The sequence below is a fragment of the Arvicanthis niloticus genome, chromosome 2 (assembly GCF_011762505.2).
Source record: "Arvicanthis niloticus isolate mArvNil1 chromosome 2, mArvNil1.pat.X, whole genome shotgun sequence".
Lineage (NCBI taxonomy): Eukaryota > Metazoa > Chordata > Mammalia > Rodentia > Muridae > Arvicanthis > Arvicanthis niloticus.
Window position 1 is genome coordinate 82590423 of NC_047659.1, and position 24299 is coordinate 82614721.

Below are 24299 nucleotides of genomic sequence, written 5' to 3' on the forward strand. Positions count from 1 at the left end.
CAGAATAAAAGGCAAGCCAAGCCCATAGTGGGTAAAATTTCCCTTGTCCTATTTGGTTGGTCAATGGGACCTACAAAAACCTACAAAAAGATTCACAATAGTTAGCATCATTTATCAATTCTTTCATTTGATTTTTTCCATCTTTTAACCTATCTCTCTCTCTCCCCCCTCTTATTCTCTCCCTCTCATCCACTCTGTCTCATTTCCCGCCCCCTCTCTCCCATCCCTGCACCACCACATAGCACTATAGTTACAGGTATGGATGTGGTCAGGCCCAGCTTTTTAAATACCTGCTTGGATCCGAATCAGGTCCTAAGCCTTGTGCAACACATACTCTTACCACTAACTGTTTCTCCAGCTTCTCAGCTTGTAAGGATTTTAACTGATATTCACACTTAATGTTCTGTGAAGGTTTGTTACATTTATTTCAGGTATTGGATGGCATCTAGGAGTTTGGCTGTCAGTCTTTGCCTTGTGCCGTTTACATTTTTCCAGTCCTTCGCATCATACTTCATGGACTTTCACTGGGATGGGGGATAAAATCCACCACTGACCAGAGACACCTTCTTTTCTTGCTTGCTTTGTGGTATCAAGTATTAAGTTCTATCTCTTTTGGAAAAGCAATTATATAAAACACTGTGCAAACTACTTCATTACATTTCTAAGGGATGGGAGTTTATGAAAGGACAGAGACCAAGTGCATATGATGCTAAATATGTCTGCGTCTGGAGAACAAAATGAAGGTTCTGAGTATTGTGTTTGTCAAAGTAGATAAGGCCTTGGAGCCTTCTAAGAGAAACTGCATCTGAAACGGAGTGATTCAGAGCAGCAGTCTGCTGGTTTGGACCTCACCCAAGTGCAACTGAAGATCTTCCTTTATTCCTAGCATTTATTTTTGGTAACAACCTCAAGCATAATGTGTTTTCCCAATGCCATATTGCAACACCACCACACACAGGGTAGAATTAGAGACCTTGCAGAGCAGGTTCTACGCTTAGAACAAAGGGCTGTAAGTGAATGTGGAATACTTTACACTTCCAGCCTGGGGTGCATTCCTGTCCCCCTTCCCCACCCCCACCTTCTTTTATTTTAAGCCAATATCTTATAAGAATGTAGTAATGGCTTCAGCATGACTTCTGCTTTGAAAAGTCTGTGCACAAAATAAGACTGTGTGAAGCAGAAGATCTGAAGGTCTGCTCTACTGGCCTCATCCCTGGAACAAGTCTAGACTTGCTGGCCTTATTTCAAGCTCTCTCTAACTTTAAATTCAATGCCTTCTCTACCCACTCCCATCGGTTTTCCTGCCTTAACCTGAAGCAAGAGAGAAGGTGGTAAAGTAGTTAGTCTTGCTAAGTTCTGGAAATATTGACAAGTTCCTAAAATTAGTAACTGCCCCCTCCCCAGTGAAATTCCTGGGGAAATAGGAAGTTATACTTAGTCAACATCATGCTATTTGAAAACAAGAGAACTGTAGCTGGGAGGAGTGGCATTCATCTGTAGCTTCAGGATGCAGGAAGTTGAAGAGAGAGGATCACTTATGCTCATGAGTAGAGCAGATATAAGGTGAGGGAAAAGAGGAGGAGGGGAGAGTAACACGGGATAGCAGAAGGGGGCTGGAAGAACTCTCACTATAATCTTGACAAGATTAGTCTCTTAGCTTTTATTAAAATTTGGGGAATACAGCTCAGTGGGTAAAAGACACCTGAGGATTTCAGTTTGATTCCCATTGTCTCCCATGGTGGAAGGAGAGAACCAACTACACACACACACACACACACACACACACACACACACACACACCATGCGGCTCAATTTGATTTTTGAATTTCTATATTAAATAGATATTTTAGTATTGCATATTCAAATTGAGATGTATATTTTATACATCAGTTGTTAAAATATTAAATATGTCTATATAAATATAAATATAAATATAAATATAAATATGGCAGCTTTTTACTCTGGACTGTTTTAAATTCAAGGTAAAATAAAATATTATTTTACTTTATTTTAGTTGTGTGTGTGTGTGTACACATAGTCATCATTGTCCCATTGGCAGATAGCTACCATCAGCATTATGACATGGGCATGCCAGCGTTTTTCTTAACTAGTGTATTTCAGACTGTATCTTCTTGATGTTCAGAGGAACAATCATGACAGCTGTCAACTTATAAAGGAAAAGAAGACATGAAATAAGATGCAATTTCCATCACTGTCTACAGTTAATATCTGGAATAGCTATGGCTCACAAAAAAACTGATCAAGAATTGAATTGTTCATCATACCTGATTGGCAGGTAACAGTATCCTAAACATTATTAAATATTTACTTTTTCAACCTTTAAGCTTTTATCTGGGCCTGGATGCAGTACCTTAGTTAGATCATACTGAGATGCCACAGATTACTAAAATTACTAACTTCATTTTAATAATAAATACAATAAAATGTTTTCTTGGTGAAACTTATATCTTTAGAATACCTGTGAGAGGCAGTGCACTGGGCAAAGAACATAGGTTAAATTAGGGAATCTTTTGGGCTTAAAAGATATCTACATTCTTCCTGGGCTGTTGAGGCTTATACCTTTAATCCCAGCAATTGGGAAGCTGAGGAGGGCAGATCTCCCAGGCCAACCTGGTCTACAAAGTGAGTCCTAGAATGTCCGGGGCTACACAGAGAAACTCTGCTTTTAAAAAAAAGGAACAAACAAAAGGATGTCATACTTTTTTCTAAATGTGACCTTGGATAATTTAATAGTGAATTTCCTTTTTTACTAACTTAAAATGAGAATATTAACTTGAGGTCACAAGAATTTTTCATACATTAATTTACAGTCAGTTTCTCAGTGGTCTAATTCTGTTTAATGCACTTGAAGGGTACTATAATTTTTAACTAGTTTTTAAACTACTAGTTATTACACATAAGAGAATTTGTAGCTAAAGACTTTGGTTTCCAACCCACACCCATTTTTCATATTGTCTGCTTCATAATCTAAACTTTAAGACAAGATCCAATTTTTCAAACAATAATTAATCAGTTCATTTTTCATAGTTTGCATGGCTATGTTATAAAGACTATAAGTAAGTTATATACTGAATGTCAGAGTGGCCCTGAGTGCTTCTGACAACAGACAATTAGTATTGAGTAAGGATACAGACACTCAATTTATATTTAGCAAGGTATATGCATATATATATATATATACACACACACACATATGTATATATACACATATATGTATACACATATATAAATATATATACACACATATAAATACATATACATATATGTATACTTTAAAGGGTCTTTCATATGTTTTCCAATTATTTCAACCTATGCTCATGTAGCAAAGGATCCTGAGGAATGTTTTTGACATTCCTATCTTGAATCTCTCAGGAGCCAGGCCAGTGTTGTGTGGTGACGTGCACCTCCCTGGTGCTCACTACAGACAATGAGAAAGAAATATGGTTTGAAATGTAGTGACCTTTGAACTATGGAATTTGTAACAATCTTGAAAATGCACGTTTTTTTTCAGCTTTATAAAGCTGAATAATTTTATTTTTTACTATCAAAAATCAAAATGACATTGACTGACATTCTGGAGGGACATGAGAGTATAATTCTATCTACTGTTCTTGAGTTACAGAACTGACTGTTCCATGATGAGGTTATATTTAAAAAAAAAAAAAAAAAGTTCAGAAAATCCAGATCAAAAGCATTCAGACAAATATCTAGACGTGATTTCATAATATATGATTATATTTTTATTCTCTGCCTTTTTGTGTATATTCTTGACATTTGTGGTTTTCTTATTTTTATGAATTAAAAAAATTTAGATAGCATCTCACCATATTACTGAAGTTTACTTCAAAGTCACAGACTTAAAATGATCCATCTTGTTTCAGCCTTCTCACTGCTGGGAAGGTATTTAGATGTTGGTTGCTGCGCCAGGCTTCCATTCTCCTTAGTTTTGTGTCTGTATGTCTTGTTTTCCCCTTCTTTAAATAGCTCTTGTAATAATGTTTTTCCTTTTCTTTCAAATAGCTAAGATGCATTAAAAACATATGGATGTGGTGATGGCCCATACCTATTTGTCATCATTGAAGATGAGTCAAGAAAGTTGTTAGTTCAAGACCAGCTCAGGCTTCATACAAAAAAAAAAAAAAAAAAAAAAACTTGTGTCCTAACTCAAACACAAACAAAAACTCCAGTATCCTATGGATCTGATACTTTGTTACATGCTCTACATATTTACGCATTAAGCCTTTGCCACAGTCTCATTTGTAACAAGTTAGTTTACTGGCAGTCACATTAAAGCTTAGAAAACATAGCAAACTTGCTTACAATAAACCTGACTCAAGTTGTTCTGATGCTTGCTTTGATCCTCTTTTAGATTTAAGCCCAGGTTCAAAGGAATGGGCTCATGATGTCTCGGTGCATCACTATTTCAGGATTGCCTCCTAGCTCAGCACAGAAACATCATTTCTTCGTACGGAAAAACCTTTAGGAAGTGAGTTTAACTAAAAATCATGTTTTCAATGTGCTTTACAATGCTTTTAGGTTCAGTGGGTGAAAAAGCCACTCAGCATTTTTATGTGGTACCTGTGAACTTGATTTCAAAATCCTCTTGGTCATGAGTAAGTGTTCTTTTCCTCCTATGCTACTGTTTGAGCCAAGATGACTAAGATTCCTCTCATTAGGGTGTACACTGGTGGTGTAGCTTTCTGTACCTTCTGTTGTCTTTTGTAGGACAACTTAGTGGTGAGGAAAAAAAAAAAAAAACCTTTTGTGTGATGCTGTGGCAGAGTTGATTCAGCTATGACACTTTTTTTTTTCAAGTAGAAACAAGTGAGTTTCTCCAGGAGTTTCTGATTATCTGCCTTAGTTTTCTTTGGAAGTTTGAATAAATCACAGGGGTCTGTTCCCAACAGTGCTGCAGTAAGTTATAGCACTATCAGTCTGTCAGTTCACTGCTTTATTAAAGGTATGCCTGACCATAACTTAACTTAATAAATAGGAACATATAAAGTGAGTGTTTGGTCAATTAGGCAATGGTTATCAAGAGACTAGACCCATTCATGAAAGAAGAAAGTTTGGATGATTGTAAACTTCATCACAAAGGAGTGAATCAGCTGTGATAATTGTAAGCAAAAGAATAGTATGTATTTACTGCGGAGATCAATTTAATTTTGCAATGCATAAAGCTGTCCTCACAAATTCCAGAGAACCTTTGAATACTAAGAAAGTGTTCCATTTTGTAATTCTTAAGTCAGCAGGTGTCCAGAGAATGACCAGAACTATTCATTTTATCATGATGCTCTAATCCTACTATACCCTGTTAGCACTGACAACTAGAATATTAGGAAAAATATTATGTACCACTTAACCCTATTCCTGTTAATTACTAAAAGGAACATCACAGTTTTAAATCACCTTTCTACTCTTCAATGTCCATTCCTCCAGGGTAATGAAGAGTGCTTTCTGAAAGGCAATTTTCTCAACTCTTAGGATACTCTCAATGTGCCTCTTTTACTGAGTCAATCGATAGCTAAGTAGTTTTTGCTTTCTTACATTCTTGCTCGAACTGTCATTTGGTATGTCCCTGGATTCCTACTTTACATGCAATGTACTCAAGTGATGTCTGTGTCTAACATCAATAATAAATGAAGATGAGCTGATGAATTTTTTTCTACTCATTGCGACCCAGGACCATTTTATTTATTTCAAATATTCACAGGTTTGAATATTCATTATCAATCCACACTTCCTCCTCCATATCAGTAAAAAGTTTTCTAATACCTGGAGACACTCATTATACAACTCTGGAGGTTTTTAAACTCTTGGCTGAACTAAGCCAGATTAACTAGTCTCCCAAAATAGCTCTTATAAATTATAATATACAGGGGTATTCATTCCAGTACCCTGGTTTCTCTCTTCTTTGGTCTGGATTTTCCAAGCAGTTTTGCCTTACTATTCTTCATAATGTTTTTCCAAGACATACTTTTGATCAGTGATAGCAAACTAACCCTAATCTTAAGTAGTTCTATTCATCAATTTATTTTTTTTATAAATTCCATCTATCTATCTATCTATCTATCTATCTATCTATCTATCTATCTATCTATTATGTGTTTGTGTGTTTGGGAGTTGTGGGTGTGCATCCCATGTGTTTGCAAGTATCTGTAGAGGCCAAAAGAGTGTCATAGAGAAGAAGTTACAGGCAGCTGTGTGGGGTTTGACTCAAGCTGGGAAGTTATCGCAGGTCCTTTGAAAGAGCACAAATCACTTAAACACTGAGCCATCTCTTCAGCCCTAAACAATTTCTTGATCCAGATTTTTAATTATTGCTACTGTCACAAGTCTGCTTTCTTTCTTCCCCTTTGCCATATTTTTATTTATCTGTCCCTCTCCTACCCCTTCTCTCATTCTTTCTTTCCTCCTCCTTCTTCTTCTTCCACTGCCTCCTCGTCCTTTTTCTAAATCTATCTGTACTTATGTACATTAACAAAGCCAGAGAAAAATATAGCTTTATACTTAGTGGTTTAAGTTAAAGGTCCTCAACTGTGAATGGTCATCACTGGCTGACATGTGATAATAATTTCTGTTTTTCTCTTTAGCATCCATCACCTTTATTTCTGTCATTCTGTCTAAAATGTTGCTGTCGTTCTTAACAATTAAGAATATTTAATTAAGAAGCAATCAAAGAAAGAAATGTGTTCTCCCAAGCACACCTGTACCCTTAGCTACCTTTGTGTCTGCATTCTCAGAACAACAGCCTGATACATCCCTTACTGACGTCTATTTTTTTGGACTGACAACTTCTCTCTAATGTACTACTAAATGAAACACAAATATGTGACAGCAAATTAACTCATTTTTTATAGATTTCAAAAACTTGGATTTTAAAGATATATTCTAATATATGTATGCATGTATGCATGTATGTATGTATGTATGTATGTATGTATGTATGTGTGATATTTAGAAAACAGCGCCGGGCCTGGCTTGTTCCCGGGCAGCCGCCATGTTCCCGCTGCTCCTCGGCTCTGACCCAGGCTCTGGATAGCTAGATGTGCAGGCCCTGTCACCAATGAGATGCCAGCATGGGGGATGACTCTGTCAATCCCCCATGCTGCATTTACAAAGCTTAGCTGAACCCCAGACAATATCTGCCATCCTCACAGTACCCGGTAGAAATGAGACTCTTAAAGCTTAATGATAATCTAAAGGATTTATGTATTTAGAAATGCTCAATCAATAAGATGCCCACACAATTAAGTTGTTACCCAATATCTAATCTTTTGATAGAAGTTACTACCCAGGACAGCTTTCAACCCATCTGTGGTTCTCCATGGCTGCTAGTCTCCTGCTTCTCCCCCCTTCCTTTCTTTCTCCCCTTCCCTTTCTCTTTTTCTCCCCTCTCCTTCCCCTCTTCTCCCCACTCCACCTACTCTCCTACTGCCTAATCACCAAGTTCCACTGCGAATTAATGTAGCAGAATAAATATCCTACTACATCTATCTATCTATCTATCTATCTATCTATCTATCTATCTATCTATGTATCATCTATCTTTCTATATGTCTAAGGAATATCTAATCCAGGCCTGCCTTGAGCTTGTAGGTAGCTGGGGATGACCTTAACCTCCTGTTCTTCTAGCCTCAGCTTCAAAGTACTGTGATTACAAGGGTGTGCCACTGGATCCAAACAAAGACTGAATTTAAATGACAAGTGAGACATCTGGTTTCAAATGTGAATGAGTCAACAAGAAAAACATTCTAGGTAGAATGAAATGAGCTTGAGAATGTTTCATGCATTTACTTAATTTTAATTATCTCTGATACAAGGTGTTACTCTTACATCTGTCATTTATTAACTGATACTTTATTGAGCAGTTTCTCTAGGCCAGCTCTTTGAAAATGACCCCAATCTAGCTCTGTGGATAAAACGTTAATGGAAACAGATCAACATACCTGCTTTCCAGAGTTAATCTTCTAGTGTAGCAACATATTTTTAAAAAACACACAAAATATTATGTGGGTCTATAAATGTTATGGGAAAAATGTAAGGGAGGTGACAAGATATGTTAAGGGGGGGGGGTCTAGTTTTACAAAAGGTATGATCAGAGAATGACTCCCTACAGGAAAAAGGAATCAACTAAAAATCAAGAGTTCACTCATTTATTTTATTCAATAAACATTATGGACCAGCTCCTCTGTCAAGAGTTATACACAAATTCAGAATAATTTAATACAACTGTTGGAACCCTTGGTTGGTTTCATTTTAACTTCTCTTCCTGGTCATGCTAAGCTTAATGTTCTAACATCCCCAAACAAAATAATGATCACAGTATCATTAGCTGGGCCTAGTTGGTCTCCTCTTTCCCTATTTTAAAGTCAGTGACTCCCCACAGGCAACTAGCAGAAGGAGTTACTTTCCTTGTTTTTACAATGAGAGACAGGCCTTAGAAATGTGACTGCCACAGTTATGAAATGAGTGAGCTGCAAAATCAGGACTCAGTAAAGAAACTATGACTCACCAGCTAAACTTGCCTTACCATTCACACAGATGCCTCACTTGTTGTGAGAACTAAGAAACCTGCCAGAAAGAACCTCCAGAATGAGCAAGCAGTGAGGCTGTGTACTGGAGAACTATTCTGCTAACATATACCGAGCCAGACCTTGTTAGCTATGGAAACACTAAGACACAGACAATTATTAAGTGCTTATGAAGTAGTAGGCCACAATGGTTTTCTAATCTCTGTTTTATAAAAAAAATGGAGGGGAGATAAAGAAACACAGTGGGCAACTTGTGTCCAGCCTTATACCAGCATAAAATGCCCAATGAATTGATCTTGAATATCTCAGCACCTAGAAGCATTATTGGGAATCATTTTTCATCATAATTCTTTACACATTGCATGCCTTGAAAAATATATATTTCATAAGCATTTGTTTTCTGTTGCAAGTTTAATAGTTTACTTTAAATCTATTTCCATTTTACTCTTTCTTTTGAAAATTATGTATTTGCATTGAAAATATTTTTAATTATTTTGTCCTATTTTTAAAAGCAACAATAAAATATATAATTTCTCTTGACTTTCTTGTGGTTATTCATATCCTACTTTAAAACAATGTAAATAGAATTGATAAAACAAAATAGTCTCAAATTTAACATTCAGAATAATGATACAATATTTTGAACATTAAATATGTAACATAAATTTTTATAAATTTATATTTTTATAATTTATACATTTATATATATAATATATATTTTATATAAAAATTTATATTTTATAAATTTATTATAAATACATCTCAGCAGAATGCCAAGGAGTACTTTGTTTTTTAGTTGACTTGTTAATCAATGAGGCCCTATTGGTTATATTAGAACAAAGTGGGTTTATTTCACCAAAAACTGTATTTTACATTTTACAGCTCATATACTGAGACTATGTGCTCACTCAGTAATGGGACAGATATTTTTTACAGTGATATTAATTCTGTGGACTGTAAGTTGAATTAAAAATGCCAAAAACCAACAGAGACTCTTTCACTTAAAGTTAGTTCTAGTGGTTTATCAACCTCACAACTTTCCTTAGGTAATCACTTATGTATGCATGCATACAAGACTGTACTATTGCTTATGTATGCGGATCTAGAAGGATCTTGCATATAGAACAGCCTTAAGCATAGTTTCAAGCTATAGGGATTTGTGTTTAGCTCCATAGACTATAGGAATATGTATTCACATATGTATATATGTATATTCTTCACATATGAAGAAGCATTTCTCTCGAGTATGGATATGAGTCTTAGCTAATAAACAATAAAACCGTTTGAATTAACAGATGGAAAATACCATAATGGGTAAAGTACAACATTGGGTTATAAATATTGCAAAATGCATCATCTCACCTAGTCTGGCTGATGAAATTGTAATTGTTCTTTGGTTGAGATTCTCAGGAGAAACTAGCTTTACCTAAGTTGTCTATATTTGGTACTGTATCTCAGTGAAAATTGTTTGGAGTCTATCTATCTATCTATCTATCTATCTATCATCTACCTACTATTTATCTATAGTTTATTTATCTATCATCTATCTAAACTATTCAAACATAGTTTCATGTGAATCAAAGTTTCTAGTCACAACCAAATATACTGAATAACAAGTGAGACATTCAATTAATGTGTACCTTCCATATTTGCTTTATTTCTGTATGTGCTTATAATGGGTGTTTAAATAGTGCTTGTCTTTAACATTCATTCTTATAGGTTGGTTATGGTTGTAGAAAGGCAATGATGATAAACAGTCTGAGCTCTCAGCTAACATCTTTAGGAAGGTGTCAGGATAGCTTTGACATTCAACACAACGAAACGAGAGAGAGATGAAGCATAAGAGCTTTGCAGAGTTCCTGCCTCTCATCAGCTATAATTGCTACTGTGAAGTCAGCAATGGGTAATGGTATTTCTACATATGCCTAGGAGAATGTCTAGGGATAATTTACATACACTCAGTGATGTTAATTTATTCTCCTTTCCCTGAGTTCAGATAGAGAATATTCCCATCCTCAGTAAATTATTCTTCTAGTAACTTGATAACCTGAAGGTAACCAATTGAACTCTATTTAGCCATCTGAAGCTAGTATTTGTCTGCATCTGAAAATTTAAAACTATAGAATTACCTTATTTGTTCTTGAAACCAATTAAGTGAATAGATTCTGTACATTCAAATATCTCATGCCTTTTAGTCAAAGTTTCATTTACCAATTTAGCCATTGGAAATCTCACTTTTTGTGCAGCAGAAAACAAGTGTATACGTCAGGTATGTTAGGCAGGAGAGATTGATACCAGTGCCCAAATACTGAGGGGAACACTTCTCCTTCTGATAAGACATGGGAGGAGGCAAACAGAAGATCACAATTCGTTATTAACACAAGTATTTAATTATGAACCAAGCACTCCAAAAATTTACTCCAACTTGAGCCTAAAAAGCAAACAGAACACAGAGTGGAAGCTGCTTGACCAAGAGCACTCCTGGGTCATTCTCACATAAGCCCCAGTGATTCCCTAAAGGTTGGAAAATCATCAAAAACCTCAACTTAGTACTGGGCATTATTTCTATAGTCACTCCCTCTAGAGAGCTCTCAGGAACTGACTGTGTAAAGATGGCTTTCTATCACATCAATTTCAGTCCACTTCAGGTCAGTCCCTGACTACTGGCCACTGTGAATTTTTCACATTTAGGTTTAAGGTCACAAAGGGCCACTGCAGAGAGGGACTGAAGAATTTGTTTATGAGTTGTAATAACCTTGGGCTAGCATAGAGAAGTGGGTGTGGAGCATGACTCACTGGGGTTTCCTTACCTGCAAAGAGGTACCCAGCAAGTTTCAAGAGTTCTTAATACACCAGAGGATGCTGCCACCCCTCCCCCCTCAAGAAATAAAAAATCTCCTTTTTGCTGCTGCTGCAAAGAACCAGCCTATCTCAAAATCAGCCAAAGCAACCTATGAAAACTCGAGGGTTGGACTTTCTTCAGACCTGAGTGAGGTGATATCCTATTGCTTACAGCTGAGAGGCAGGTCAGTCAGGTTCTTGGCTGCTCTATTACACAAGCAGGAAAGATACTGCCTGCCAGCCAGCCAGCCGCAGACCAGCCCCACCCAATTTTGTTTCTCTAGCATCGGCCTGTGTCCTGCTCAATGCCACACTGTCACACTTAAGCCACCTGCCTTTTCATGTGCTGAAGACTTACTACAGCCAGGCCAACTGTGATATTTTATTCCCCATCTGTAAACACCTGTTAGTTCTGAAGGTAAGTGTCTGCTCCTTGGGTCTCCGTTTCTCTCTCTCTCTCTCTCTCTCTCTCTCTCTCTCTCTCTCTCTCTCTCTCTCTCTCTCTCTCTCTCTCTCTCTCTCTCTCTCTCTTTCTCTCTCCTTCACCAAAGAGAATCAAAGTGGCCTCAACTTTTGACAGAACAGTCAGGCAAGTAGCTACAGAGACCTTGGTATAAACAGACCATTGTTTTCTTAGTTAATTACCTTCTAAGTGGACATTTGCACTGCTAAATGAATTAACTTTAAGAAGCACTGCCAAAGTTGCTAACTGACTAAACAGGCAGAAAAGTCGTTTTAAGTGTATACAACATTTTCTTCAGCCAAGACTTAGTGGAGCCATCAAAGCGTTTAAATTGGAACTGGTGGCAGGAACATAGCTCTAAATTATGCATTTAGGCTTAAAGTTTCTTTTTTTAAGTATAATATCATTTTTTGAGGGGGGGTTATGTTTACATGGAATAAATTATAAGCTGTTTTTTTTTTTACATCATTTTCAATGGTGTTCTTAACTAAAAAGTTAAAAACTACATTTCATTATTTTATCTAGCGTGCTTAGTATACTTGTCTGGCATTCCCAGAAACTTTAGAAGGCTAAGTCACTCACAGAAGACCTCCTGTGGAATGAGGATTTAGATAGAGTTTGGGAAAGCCATTTTCAGCTTGCTGCCCTGACCTACTTTCTCTTTGATTCATAGAGACTGTTTCAAAAGACAGTGAAATGTGATAGAAGCTTAAAACCTCATGCCTGGAATTTGGACTCAGAACATATCTTTTGAACACACATTCTTTCTAAGTTTTGTAGTCATCCACCTACTTTTTCACAGGCATGAAAATCATGACTGGACTCCCAAAATAGCAGGCAGGATGTCATTCTCTCTCTCTCTTTTTTTTCTTAACTTATGTTTATCTGAATCTTTTAATAGAATGATAGAAAAACCTTAGGGAATTTCATACAACGAAAATATCATTTTACCTTTCTTTACCGAATATATATATATATTCATTTTATATTCTCTATGTATATGGAGGGGGCAGAAGGAAAGAGAGAGAAAGTTTTTGGTATAAATAGAATTTTTGATTTCTTATGCTTCAAAACCATTATATAAGAGAGTTCTAGAACATTATTTCTTACATTGTCATTAATTTGGCTCTAGAAAAAATACTCAATGCTGAACAAAATTGCAAAGGCTACTCAGAATAACACTCAAGTACTCAAGTTTTGCCTGAAGTATTAGCTACATGGATGATTGAGCTTTTAATGGCAAAGTAAACAAATAAATAAACCCATCTACATTGGGAAGGTAAGGTCTGTGAGAAGAAACAGTAAAAGGCAGTTGGGCAAAGTGGTTCTATACGTCTTAGGGATTCGCCACAAGAACATCATATGATATCTTCCATATAACTAAGCTGATGCTGTTACTTAAAACTCTGGTTTTGATTGGGTTAAGAATTAATATTATACTTTCTCTTGCATGAGTTTACAGCCAGACATAGCCAGGGTGCCTCCTTATTCTTAAAGCTAGGATAAGTAGTATAATTCAATTACAAAGGGGAGGTTCAGCAGAATAATGACATTATACAATTAAGAGTAATCAAAATTCTGCACAGCAAGCAGGTTTGCCTCCATGGATATATATATATATATATATATATATATATATATATATATATATATATATATATTCTCCCAGTGTTTTCAAGCTCTCCGTGGTGATCTAGCCATGGGAAGCCACCTGTCAGAGTAAAGACTAACAAAAAGGAGAAAACACTATTCAACCCACCCTGTGGAAAAATTCTTCAAAAACTGAAATACATTGAAATGTATTTCTTTGAAATTACATTTTAAGTGTTGTTAAATTAAAAACAAATCCTGTAAAAAAAAAAAAAAGTATCACTTTTTAGATGTTTAGAATATGTACTTACGGTATCACAGCTTGCCTCAGAATTTTGCCTTTCTGTTCCACATCTAGTGATCCTAGCCTTCGTTTTTCAAGCTTGAGATGATTACAGGTCTCTTTTTGTTACACTTCCTAAACTTCCCTACGTGGTAAGCCCACAGTATTACTCTTGCCCAGGTGCAAGAAGAGGCAAAATCACAAGAGAAATTATCTTGATTTTTTTCTCTTTCTAAATATTTCATCTTTCTCTCATTTTTATCACTTTCTTTCTATTACATAAGACATCTGCCTGTAGATAAACTTAGGCAAACTAAGCATGCTGCAGTTCATGACCCAGCAAAATTAACTTAAGCTTAAGATATTACACAGATATACAACGTTGTTTTAATGCATGGATTCTAGAAATGGAAAGAGGCTCAAAGGAAAGTGAAAGAAGAAAAATGAAAATTTGATCCACTGTCTTCTAAATATTTCTATTGTCCTCGTCACTTGCTCTTACTCTCTACAGTGTGCCTTCTTGAGTTCCGTGGGAGCCCGAGTCACACTGTACTGTCCTTGCTTTTGCAAAATGCCAAAGCTAGAGTTTTTGAAAACCTGATGACTTAAGTTTTGGGCTTCTAGTCCTGTAAGGTGAGATGTGCCTGACTAGTATATGTTACATGGTAACCCTAAAGCCAATGCCACACATTGTCAGAGTCACAGGCCTAAATCAGTCTTTGCAATGTTGTAGCCACAGCTGTATAGTTTTTGAATTAATTGTATCTTGTATTCAGACATAATATCTACTCCTGTCTTCCTTTATTCTAAATCTTTTTCCAGGAGATAAATTATAGGTAGTCATGCTACTTTGGCTTATTTGAGGTATTGATACCGTAGGTTTTCAGGTTACACTCAAAAGTGAGGTGAAGGAAAGAGAGATGCCCTCAGTGGTTCAATGTTACAGGCAAGATGAACCTGGCACAATAAAGCTCACTGTGTTGGCTGGTGATATGAGGATTCTCTTTACAGAAGCGGGAGCATGCTCCAGGCTGCATTCCTCATGGAGCACTGAAAGAAAATTAGAATACCCAAGGGCCTTTTCCCTGCTTCTAATGATCAACATTTTAGGACCTAAATAAAGAGAATGTAAACCAAGTGACATAATATAGATTGAAAGTATGACCAAGTGGCATGCCTACAGTAGAGCACGGGCAGCAGGTAAAAAGAAAGACAACTCTGTGTTCCGTGATCTGTACAGATTTTACTGGAGAAAAGTACCTCTGAAGTAACATGTAACTACACCAAGCTAAACCACATTATAAATGTACCTACTACATAAGACCCTAACTGAAGGGAATATTGATCAACTATAGCCCCCCCCCAAATTCTCTTATATTTTCTTCATGTAGATCATGCAAGATGCCATACACAAAGTTGTGGGAGTTTCTTATATTAAAATAAAAGTATATTCATCATGTTCAGCACTTAAGATATATGGTTTTTACATTACTGGGTTTGCAGTGTTTCTGGAATGGCTTAAACCATTCAATTTAGAAGCTGTGTTTAAAATAAAATGACAGTGGGAAGGGGTCTACAAAGACAGAAATCTCCTTTGTAATTGCTTTAGAGTACAGTTGGCCTTGCATATTTATGGGCTGTATTTCCATGCAGTTAACCAGAGGTTTATCCCTACACTCCATTAACTTGATTATGAGTCTTTGAACACCTTGTTGATACTCTATGCTTCTACTTAATTACTTGTATTTGTGATTACAAATCTTGTTCTGTCTGATTGCTTTTAATGATTCGATGTAAAACTTAAGAAGTCTCTAATATTGAAATATGTAATTTATAATACAATTTTCTGATTATGTTAACAGTCTTATGACTTCATCCACTTGTATTGATTATGAGTGAAAGGAAATAAAATATAAGGAAGAAGAATTACCACAAATGTAAACACTTCTATAATTATGTCTGAAAACAGAATGACAAGCACACGAGAACCCTTTAAATGAATGGTACTCTCTTCTCACACATATCCGTCCACAGTCTCTTGACTTCTAACAGAGTTGTGCCTGGTTTCAACTTTGTATATGTGGGATTACACAATATACCTCGATTTTTATGCTCTGCATTATGTTGATGATAACCATCCATATTGTTTCATAAAATCTTAAGATGCTAATTTTCACTGTACAAATAAGCCAGGGTGTTTGTTCAATCTGTTACTGATGAATTTCTGTCAGAAATTCATCAGTAACAATGCCTATTAATATTCCTGTATGCCTACCTGCCTTTTATTTTAAAACTTTTCTTAAATGATTAGAACAGTGATGGAAAATATTATATCCCACTGAATCCTTTGGAATGCAAGACAGTGGGCTGATTTCTACAATCTTTTGATGAAGACAGTATATTGAAATATAATGTAGATGTGCTAACTTGAGACAGATCATTGGGTGGAAGTCTAGTGTCGGGAAAACAACCAAATTATAATCTGAGGAGTATGGAGGCTCTGTAAACCCTAATTAAAAAAACCCAGCAGTGTTGACAGTATTTGTGAAAATTCAGGGGCTGTCCTTGAAAAACTACAGGCAAGGGGCTGAAGAGACAGCTTAGTGTCTAAAAGCACTGATTACTTTTCTGGAGAACAAGGGTTCACTTCCTAACACCTGTAACTCTAAATCCAGAGGAACTGGTGCCCTCTTCTGACATCCATGGGGGCCAGACATACATGTGATATACATGGATGCACTCAGACAAATCCTCATGTTCACAAAATAAAAATAAATCTTAAAAAATACAGAAAATACAAAACCTTAAAATTTAGCAATTAAATATGCTCAGTTTTTCTGTGTAAAGTTGGAATTTTTTAGTAAGAAGTAAGACCCGATTTGAGAAGCATCAAATTATTTCTCAGGTTTTATTGTTTGAAGAGTTGTTTGAAGTGGAGTCTCATGCATCCTGTTGTATACATTTTTTTTATAAATATTAATAGCAGGTCTCTACTCTTCCTTTGTTCATTGAGTTCCTCAATAAAAGAGACACAACATTTAAATATATATAATAAACTGTTAATGCACTACAGCTGGGCAGATATCTACTGTCTATCCTATTATTTCTACCTTCCTATCAATAACCCCTAATTATAAGTTGCTACATTCGAATCATCTGGGCTGCTATTAATGCCAATTGGCCAGACTCATGGCATGTTTCCATAACTCAACTACCCATAGCATCTTCTCCTCCCTCCACCTTCTTCTCCCCTTTGTGGTCCTCCTCAAAGTCCCAAGTCCACCTATCTCTATTCTGCCAGCTATAGGCTGTGCGTATCATTATTTAACTTTATTTAATTTAGTTTTAAATTAAGAAGCAAGGTCACATAATATTCTTTTGTGTACATCTAGGTTCTCTTGTTCCTGGAGGCAATCAGGCCTTGGGGCCAGTATTTAGCACTGTAATATATAGCAAAAGACCAAACCTCAACAATAACTCAGATTGGCTTCAAACTATGTAGTGAGAATTACCTTGAACTTCTGATGCTGTTACTTCCTGCATACTTCTTCCAATTGCTGGAAATATAGGCATGCACTAGCTTGCTTGACTTATGCAATGCTGGGATGGAATGCAGGCTTTTTGCATGTAGAGCATGCATTCTAACAACTAAGCAATAGTCTCAGCTCCAGGGTAACATTTCTTAAATACAAAAATGCAGCTAAACATACTTTATTGTTTAGCATCTTGTTTGGCTTATTCTGTTCATTAATTTCTATTATTAGTCACTCTGAGCCTCAGTTTCTTCACCTAGATAAAGAATATAACACAAGCTGTTCCTGTTTGAAGATATCACTGCATCAAATACAATTGATATTGTAGACATTGTAATCTCTAAAACACTAGAACAGTGGTTCTTAATCTTCCTAATGCTAAGACCCTTTAATATAGTTCATGCTGTGATGCCCCTCCAACCATAAAATTATTTTTATTGCTATTTCATAACTATAATTTTCCTACTGTTATGAATTGCAATGTAAATATCTGTGTTTTCTGACTGTCTTTGGCGACTCCTGGAGATAAAATAATATTGTAAAACAGTTTGGTTCCCTTGTTAATAATATATTAACAACTTATAATGATGATGACTCTATAGGTTATTTGTGGCAGAAACCAGAACTAAGCTGTCTCTTCAGCCCCTTGCCCATAGTTTTTCAAGGACAGCCCCTGAATTTTCACAAATACTGTCAACACTGCTGATTTTTTTTAAATTAAGGTTTACAGAGCCTGCATACCCCTCAGATTATAATTTTAATAAATACATGCTCTAATATTTTCCTTATCACCCACTTAAGAGTTAGGGAACTCCATACCTAAGCAGAATGGTGTGCTTGGATTAGGATTAGTGAGGTCACTATCATGATTTTATTACCTAACTCTGCCATATTCTACCTATATAAAAAGTTTTATACATACCCTCAACTATATTCTATTATTAATATATTACATAATATATATAACTTACTCATATTTACTTTTAATTCATTGAAGTTCAAATAGCAATAACATAGCTGCTATTTCAACTTCAATGAATTAAAAGTAAATATGAATAAAATGTAGTCAAGGGAGGGTTGGCCTAAGACAATTGGAAAACATTTACATTACAATTAAGAATAGTAGAAAAATTACAGTTTCCAAGTAGCATCAAAAATAATTTTATGATTGGAGGGTCACCACAGCATGAAGAACTGTATTAAATGATTCACATTAGGAAGGCTGAGACCACTGTTCTAATGTCTTAGGGATTACAAAGTTTGTATTATCACTACACATTATATATCAGAATTTAAAGTCACATCTCAAGAAAGAACATGCTCTCTGACAGTTTGAAGAACCAGACAGCTCTGCATGTCCCATATTTACAATACTTAAAAAATTATTTTGCAGTGTATGCATATGTGTATATATTATAAATATATTTCAAGTTGTTCCAAGCTCAGTGATATTTGACATAGCAGTAGCTAACTTGGGAAGACTGTTTACTGGCATTTTCCTAGAAGGAAAATTATATAGAAAATAGGACTTCACGACACTGGTTTAAATCCACAATCTGCCCAAAACCAACTTATTGGAACAAGAAAAATATTATCTTAACATTAAGTCTAGATTTCCCCCATTTAGTAATACAGATCCATAAAAAATGCAGAATGCCCTTATAATTCAAATGACTGTTATTTTCTTTCAGATTCCTCCTACTAAAACTAGTATCAACAAAGGCTACCATGCTGACCTTAGCCCAGATCGCGGTGATTTCAAGTCTGTTCATTTCATTACCATTTGGGAGGCCTCAGAAACAAAATCCAAGAAGAAATGTAACTCAGCACATTATAGAAGATGTGAAAATGAGAAACAAATCCATTCATTTGGAAAGAAGCGTAAATATAACTTCAGAGAATGGAAGTGATATCTCCAACCTCATGGTGACAGCTCCTTCTCTTTTGGATTTATCCACGACCTACAAAACAACAAATTCCACCAGAAACTGGCCAACAACTAGCTTAGCTGTGAGTCCAAGACCCTCCTCCACACATTCCACTCCTCCCTTGGTTCAGGGCTTTGTTTCCAAGTTGCCTTTGAATTCATCTACAGCAGATGTAAATCCTTTACAGGTCTCAGAACATTCCAAGTCTACTACATATTCCCCATCATCAAAAAACTTTACTTGGTCTTTGGACAATGACATGATGAACAGTTCTAAAGATATTTCCAGTACAGTAAGCCCCTTCCCTCTACCTGCAAAGACCACATCCGAGACTCCTTTCAGAAGTGAACCTACTACTGGATGGCTTCCCATAAACAATGACAACTTTGCTGGTTTTACCCCATATCAAGAAAAGACAACTTTACAACCCACCTTAAAATTCACCAATAATTCAAAACTTTTCCCGAATACATCAGACACCCCAAAAGGTATATATATATGTACAAGTATTTAACTTTCTGGTTATATATGGCTGAGTCTCTAGAGAAGTCATATAAATTAAATCCAAAGAGAGCCATTCTGGTGAAAGGCAGGCAATTGTAGTTGTATGAGTCATTCTTATTGTGAGGAGTAAACAATAAAAATTGTGGAGAGTTTTAGGACTTAATTGAGCACATACTAGTTATTAGCAGGTGGGAATATGAGAAGACAGTGGGATGTAAGGTGGTGTTGGTAAGTAAAATCCTGCCAAAGTCATTGGGTGACAATTTCCATTGACTCTCTAAAAACAATCTGGACTTTTGGTGCTTTCAGGAATATTATACAAATAAACTTTAAAATATATGCACGTGAGCTTAGAAACACTAAACAAAATGAGTGCTTTTATAAATTACCTGACCCCACATACAGTGATTCAAGGACAATAACAGAAGAGTGAGACTTCAAGAGTTACTTAGACAAGCTTGCCACAGGAAAACATTCTTAACTTTAGTTTAATATCTAAATGTATAATTTTGACAAAACATTATTATAGAAACATGTATATGATTCATTTAGAGATTATGTCAAATTTAAAGACAAAATAGGAAGTATATCAAAGGTTATATAATGCAGTCATTAAGCTTAATTTCTTTCAGGTCTAGCTATATGCTTGTAAGCCTGAAGTGATTTATTATTTTTAATAAAAAATCTTTTTTATTAACCCAGTGCTTTCACATGAACTTTTAGAGGTTAAATTAATTATAATGTATAAATATATATGTGAGTTGGCATTTATCACCTGTTGTCAGCATATGGAAATGTTTTAACAACTGAAATCTAAGCTTTATTAAATAACTGATAACAACATGTATATACAATGTTATTTTAGCTTTAATTTTAATACATCCCATAATTTGTGTATACTCTTGTATTTTATTAGAAAGACTATTTAAAAATGTGTTTGTTGTCTGTTTAAACTCAATAAATATATATTATGAATACTGAGCACTGACCAACACCATAGCTATTTGATTAGAATTGTTAACTTTGCTTCTTTTTATATTAACAACTATTTTTTTGTATCCCAAATGAGTTAATTTCATTAGGAGTGGCTATATTGCTTAAGAGAGTCTAATAAAATCTTCATATACCTAATTATTGAATTTCTCAAGACATTTAAAACTACAATTGGTAGTTAGAGGGCAGAGGGTGAATTAATGATTTCTTCATTTTCAAGTCAACAATTCCAATAAAGGGCATGACAGAACAATATTGTAGTTTCTTGAGAGCTAAGCTGAGGTATAAGTAGGTATTGCAAACATCTTGCTTTTGTCTTTTGCTTGATTAGTTTGCTCAGTTTGTAAATACCAAGGAAGATTACATTTCCTCCTGGTGACTTCTTGGCATTTTGTGGTTGTATTACTTCTTACTTAAGTACTATTTGGTGTTTGTTTATGTGTGTCTATGTATTCAATTATTATACAAAATTAAAGTTCATTTCAACTTTACCTATCCCCTTAGACTTGGGGTTTATTAAAAAACTTTATTAATACATTATTAATTACTGAAATTAAATTTTCTATAAAATATAGCACTTTATTACCTTTGGAGATAATCAGTAATAATTAATTTTAAATAAAAGGCTTTAACGTATTTTAAATAAAGTGCATGTACAATTTTATAATGAACTATTTTAGCACTATGTCACAAATACTGACCATATAATAATACAGATATACACTATCACTATTATCTAATTTATAACATTCAAATGTTTTGTATAATGTCTCTTTGCACATGAATTTTTGTGATTTTGAATAATTTTTTTTTTAATTTCTTAGTTGAACCTGTTGTTTTTTTCTTCTAGGGAATAAGAACACAGGAATAGTATTTGGAGCCATTTTAGGAGCTATCCTGGGTGCTTCACTGCTTAGCCTCGTTGGCTACTTATTGTGTGGACAACGGAAAACAGATTCATTTTCCCATCAGCGACTTTATGATGACAGAAATGAACCAGGTAAATCCTTCTTTCCAATCACCAACATGCAATAGGTTTAGTATGGGACACTGTGCTACTTAGGAAAGAGTCAAAGTGTCAAATGACAGAAACAGACAAGATTTATTTAGAGCCATTGCCACTTCACCAAGAAAAGAATTGCACTATTTATCTGTGACATTTAAAAACCTTTGAAATTTTTGCTCATTGTATCAAAATTGGTTTTAAATAGTGTTTCTAGAATCCAAACAAATGTAGAAAATTTGAAGATGTGATAAGAAATTCACTCTGAAATTCACTGTGGCTCTGAAATTTGCAGGTAAATTGAACTAGGGGAAAAATCATCCTAGCGGATCCCAGACACATAAAAACAAACTGGTGATCATCCACCATGACAGAGGCATCCTCTTGTAGTAAATGGAAAAACCTATAGACCCACAGCCAGACATTATGCAAAAAGTGAAAAACCTTGGAACACTCAACCCTAAGTGGGATCAAATTCCTTCTCTTAAGAGATCAGGGAGCCTCATGGAGAAGGATGGAAAATATTGTAAGCCTGAGGGGATAGAGGACCCCAAGAAATCAAGGCTCTATATATGAACATGGTCAGAGGTTGATCATGAAACCCTTTTGATCTCTTCCATACAGCTTTGAGAGAGCTTTCAAAGACTAGAGTTCCAGAGAGGCTAGTTTGTAAGTAGATGGCTTAAGGAAGTGTCAGGTAACATAATACCGGAATAATTAAACCACTAATCTAATTTGTAATTACTCCTTGGCTACAGCACTTTAAGACATGTAATGCATACCTAAGTTTTCTCTGAAAATACACACTCAAGCTCACTAAGAATGTATCTCTTTTTGCTAAAAACGAAGCAACTCCAATCCAATCACCTATCAGAGTATATTGAGTGATTACTTGATCTATCAGAAGGAGGCATACTTTCATTTTTTTTATTTCCTTCTATACATTCACAAGATTGACTATCAAGGTATTAAGATATCAAGTAAATAATGTTTTTTTTTTTTACTAACTCTCTTCACTAAAAAATAATAATAATTTTTTATACCAAAAGATTAAAACCAAAAAATGCAAAAGTCAATTAGTTATGTTTTATTTTCAAGTATTGGGGATTGGTATGCTCTGTTGAGATGCTTTCCTTAATTTCTTACTTTTGTGTCTAATTTAGAATTTTAGAACTACCTCTCTTCTCTTATTTATAGAAATAAATGTGGAATGCCAAAATCTACTCATCTAAAATTTCAAAATAATGTCTGAAAGCCCACACAGAAGAACCTGCTCATCACTTAGAACCATTCTTAAGGTCTGATAATGTAATCAGGTGACTGAGCACCCATCACTTAGACTATCACCATAAAACAAGTCTGTTAATTTTGCTATTTTTTTCAGTTCTGCGATTAGACAGTGCACCAGAACCTTATGATGTCAATTTTGGAAATTCTAGTTACTACAACCCAGCTGTGAGTGATCCATCCATGCCCGAAGGTGGAGAAAGTGTGCGTGACGGCATTCCCATGGATGCTATACCTCCACTTCGCACCTCCATATAAAACTGGAAGAAAGATGGCTGCCAAGGGCAAGAGTTCATCTCCATTTTGACCTTTCATCATTCAAGAGGTTGTGCAAGGTCACTGCTGTGCTTCTTGCACAAGAAATGGCTGAAGAAGGAGGGGTTTCGAAAAAAAAGAAAAAGCAGGGTGGATCCATCACCTATAAGCTTTCTGTTCTTACAGTCTTCAGCTGGGCTGAAGCATGTGTTACATAACCATAATTTGTATTTTGGTTTATTTTCCAAGGAAACCTTTGTGGAATAAGGCAAAATCAATTCATATAACCATGGTAGCACTGACTGATAACTTAACAATGACCATTCTTCACACATAATCTGGGGACCAAAACTAGGTTTTCTTTAAATATTTTGTTTTTAAACAAGAAACCAGAGTTAACTCTTCATTCCTCTTGTCTATAATGCAGGGCTACAGAATTAAACAAACATTTTCTTGGGGACATAGTTTGGATGATATATATATATATATTTTTTTGCTGGTTTGTTTCAAAGCCAGAAATATGATATGGCAGAATTTTTGGTCCTGAGAAATTAAGGCAATAAGAATGAAAAGCTTGTCTTCTGATACATTTCACCCTTCTACAGTATCACACGTGGTCAATCCCTTTGGCTGCCATGTTGACAATGGGGGCATTCAACAGGGCCACAGGAGGAAAACTGACTCTACCCAGGAAACTGATATCTTCCCTGAAAGTCCCCAAAGTTTTAAGTAACTTCAGCTTGCATGAGTACACATCAGGTTTCAGTTAATTAGGCACCTTAAAATCTCAATTGGAAACATGAGGAAAAGGCTGAAGTATAAACTTGTACATAGTACAAATTTAACTTGTTAGTTAGAAATAGAATTTGCAGTACATAATAGATGTTTGTTCAGACATATGTGAAATATCTGTCCCTCTAAAGGCATGAAGTACAGGGCAAAACAGCAAAGAGAGTTAGCAAGCAAAGACATCATCACTTGAACAAGTAAGGATACAAGAGATTTAATTCTGGTTTTAGTTTGTTTTCAATCAACACCTGTCTTTTGACAGTCTGAGTCTCAAA

General features: G+C 35.4%; 2 protein-coding genes across 4 annotated transcripts in view; one reads left to right on the top strand and one right to left on the bottom strand.

Moving 5' to 3' along the window:
* Positions 1 to 24299, bottom strand: part of Ano3 (anoctamin 3) — a 266616-nt gene that overhangs the window by 49812 nt on the left and 192505 nt on the right. The window lies entirely within an intron of this gene.
* On the top strand, positions 11675 to 23368 carry Muc15 (mucin 15, cell surface associated). Of its 2 annotated transcripts, none has more exons than XM_034495048.2 (4): positions 11675 to 11814; positions 18957 to 19681; positions 21541 to 21690; positions 23078 to 23368. In XM_034495048.2, the coding sequence occupies exons 2-4, from the start codon at positions 18994 to 18996 to the stop codon at positions 23236 to 23238; spliced, it is 999 nt and encodes a 332-aa protein (XP_034350939.1). In that variant the 5' UTR covers positions 11675 to 11814; positions 18957 to 18993; the 3' UTR covers positions 23239 to 23368. The 2 variants fall into 2 exon arrangements, with proteins under 2 accessions (XP_034350939.1, XP_034350940.1); XM_034495049.2 differs by having other exon boundaries at positions 23133 to 23300.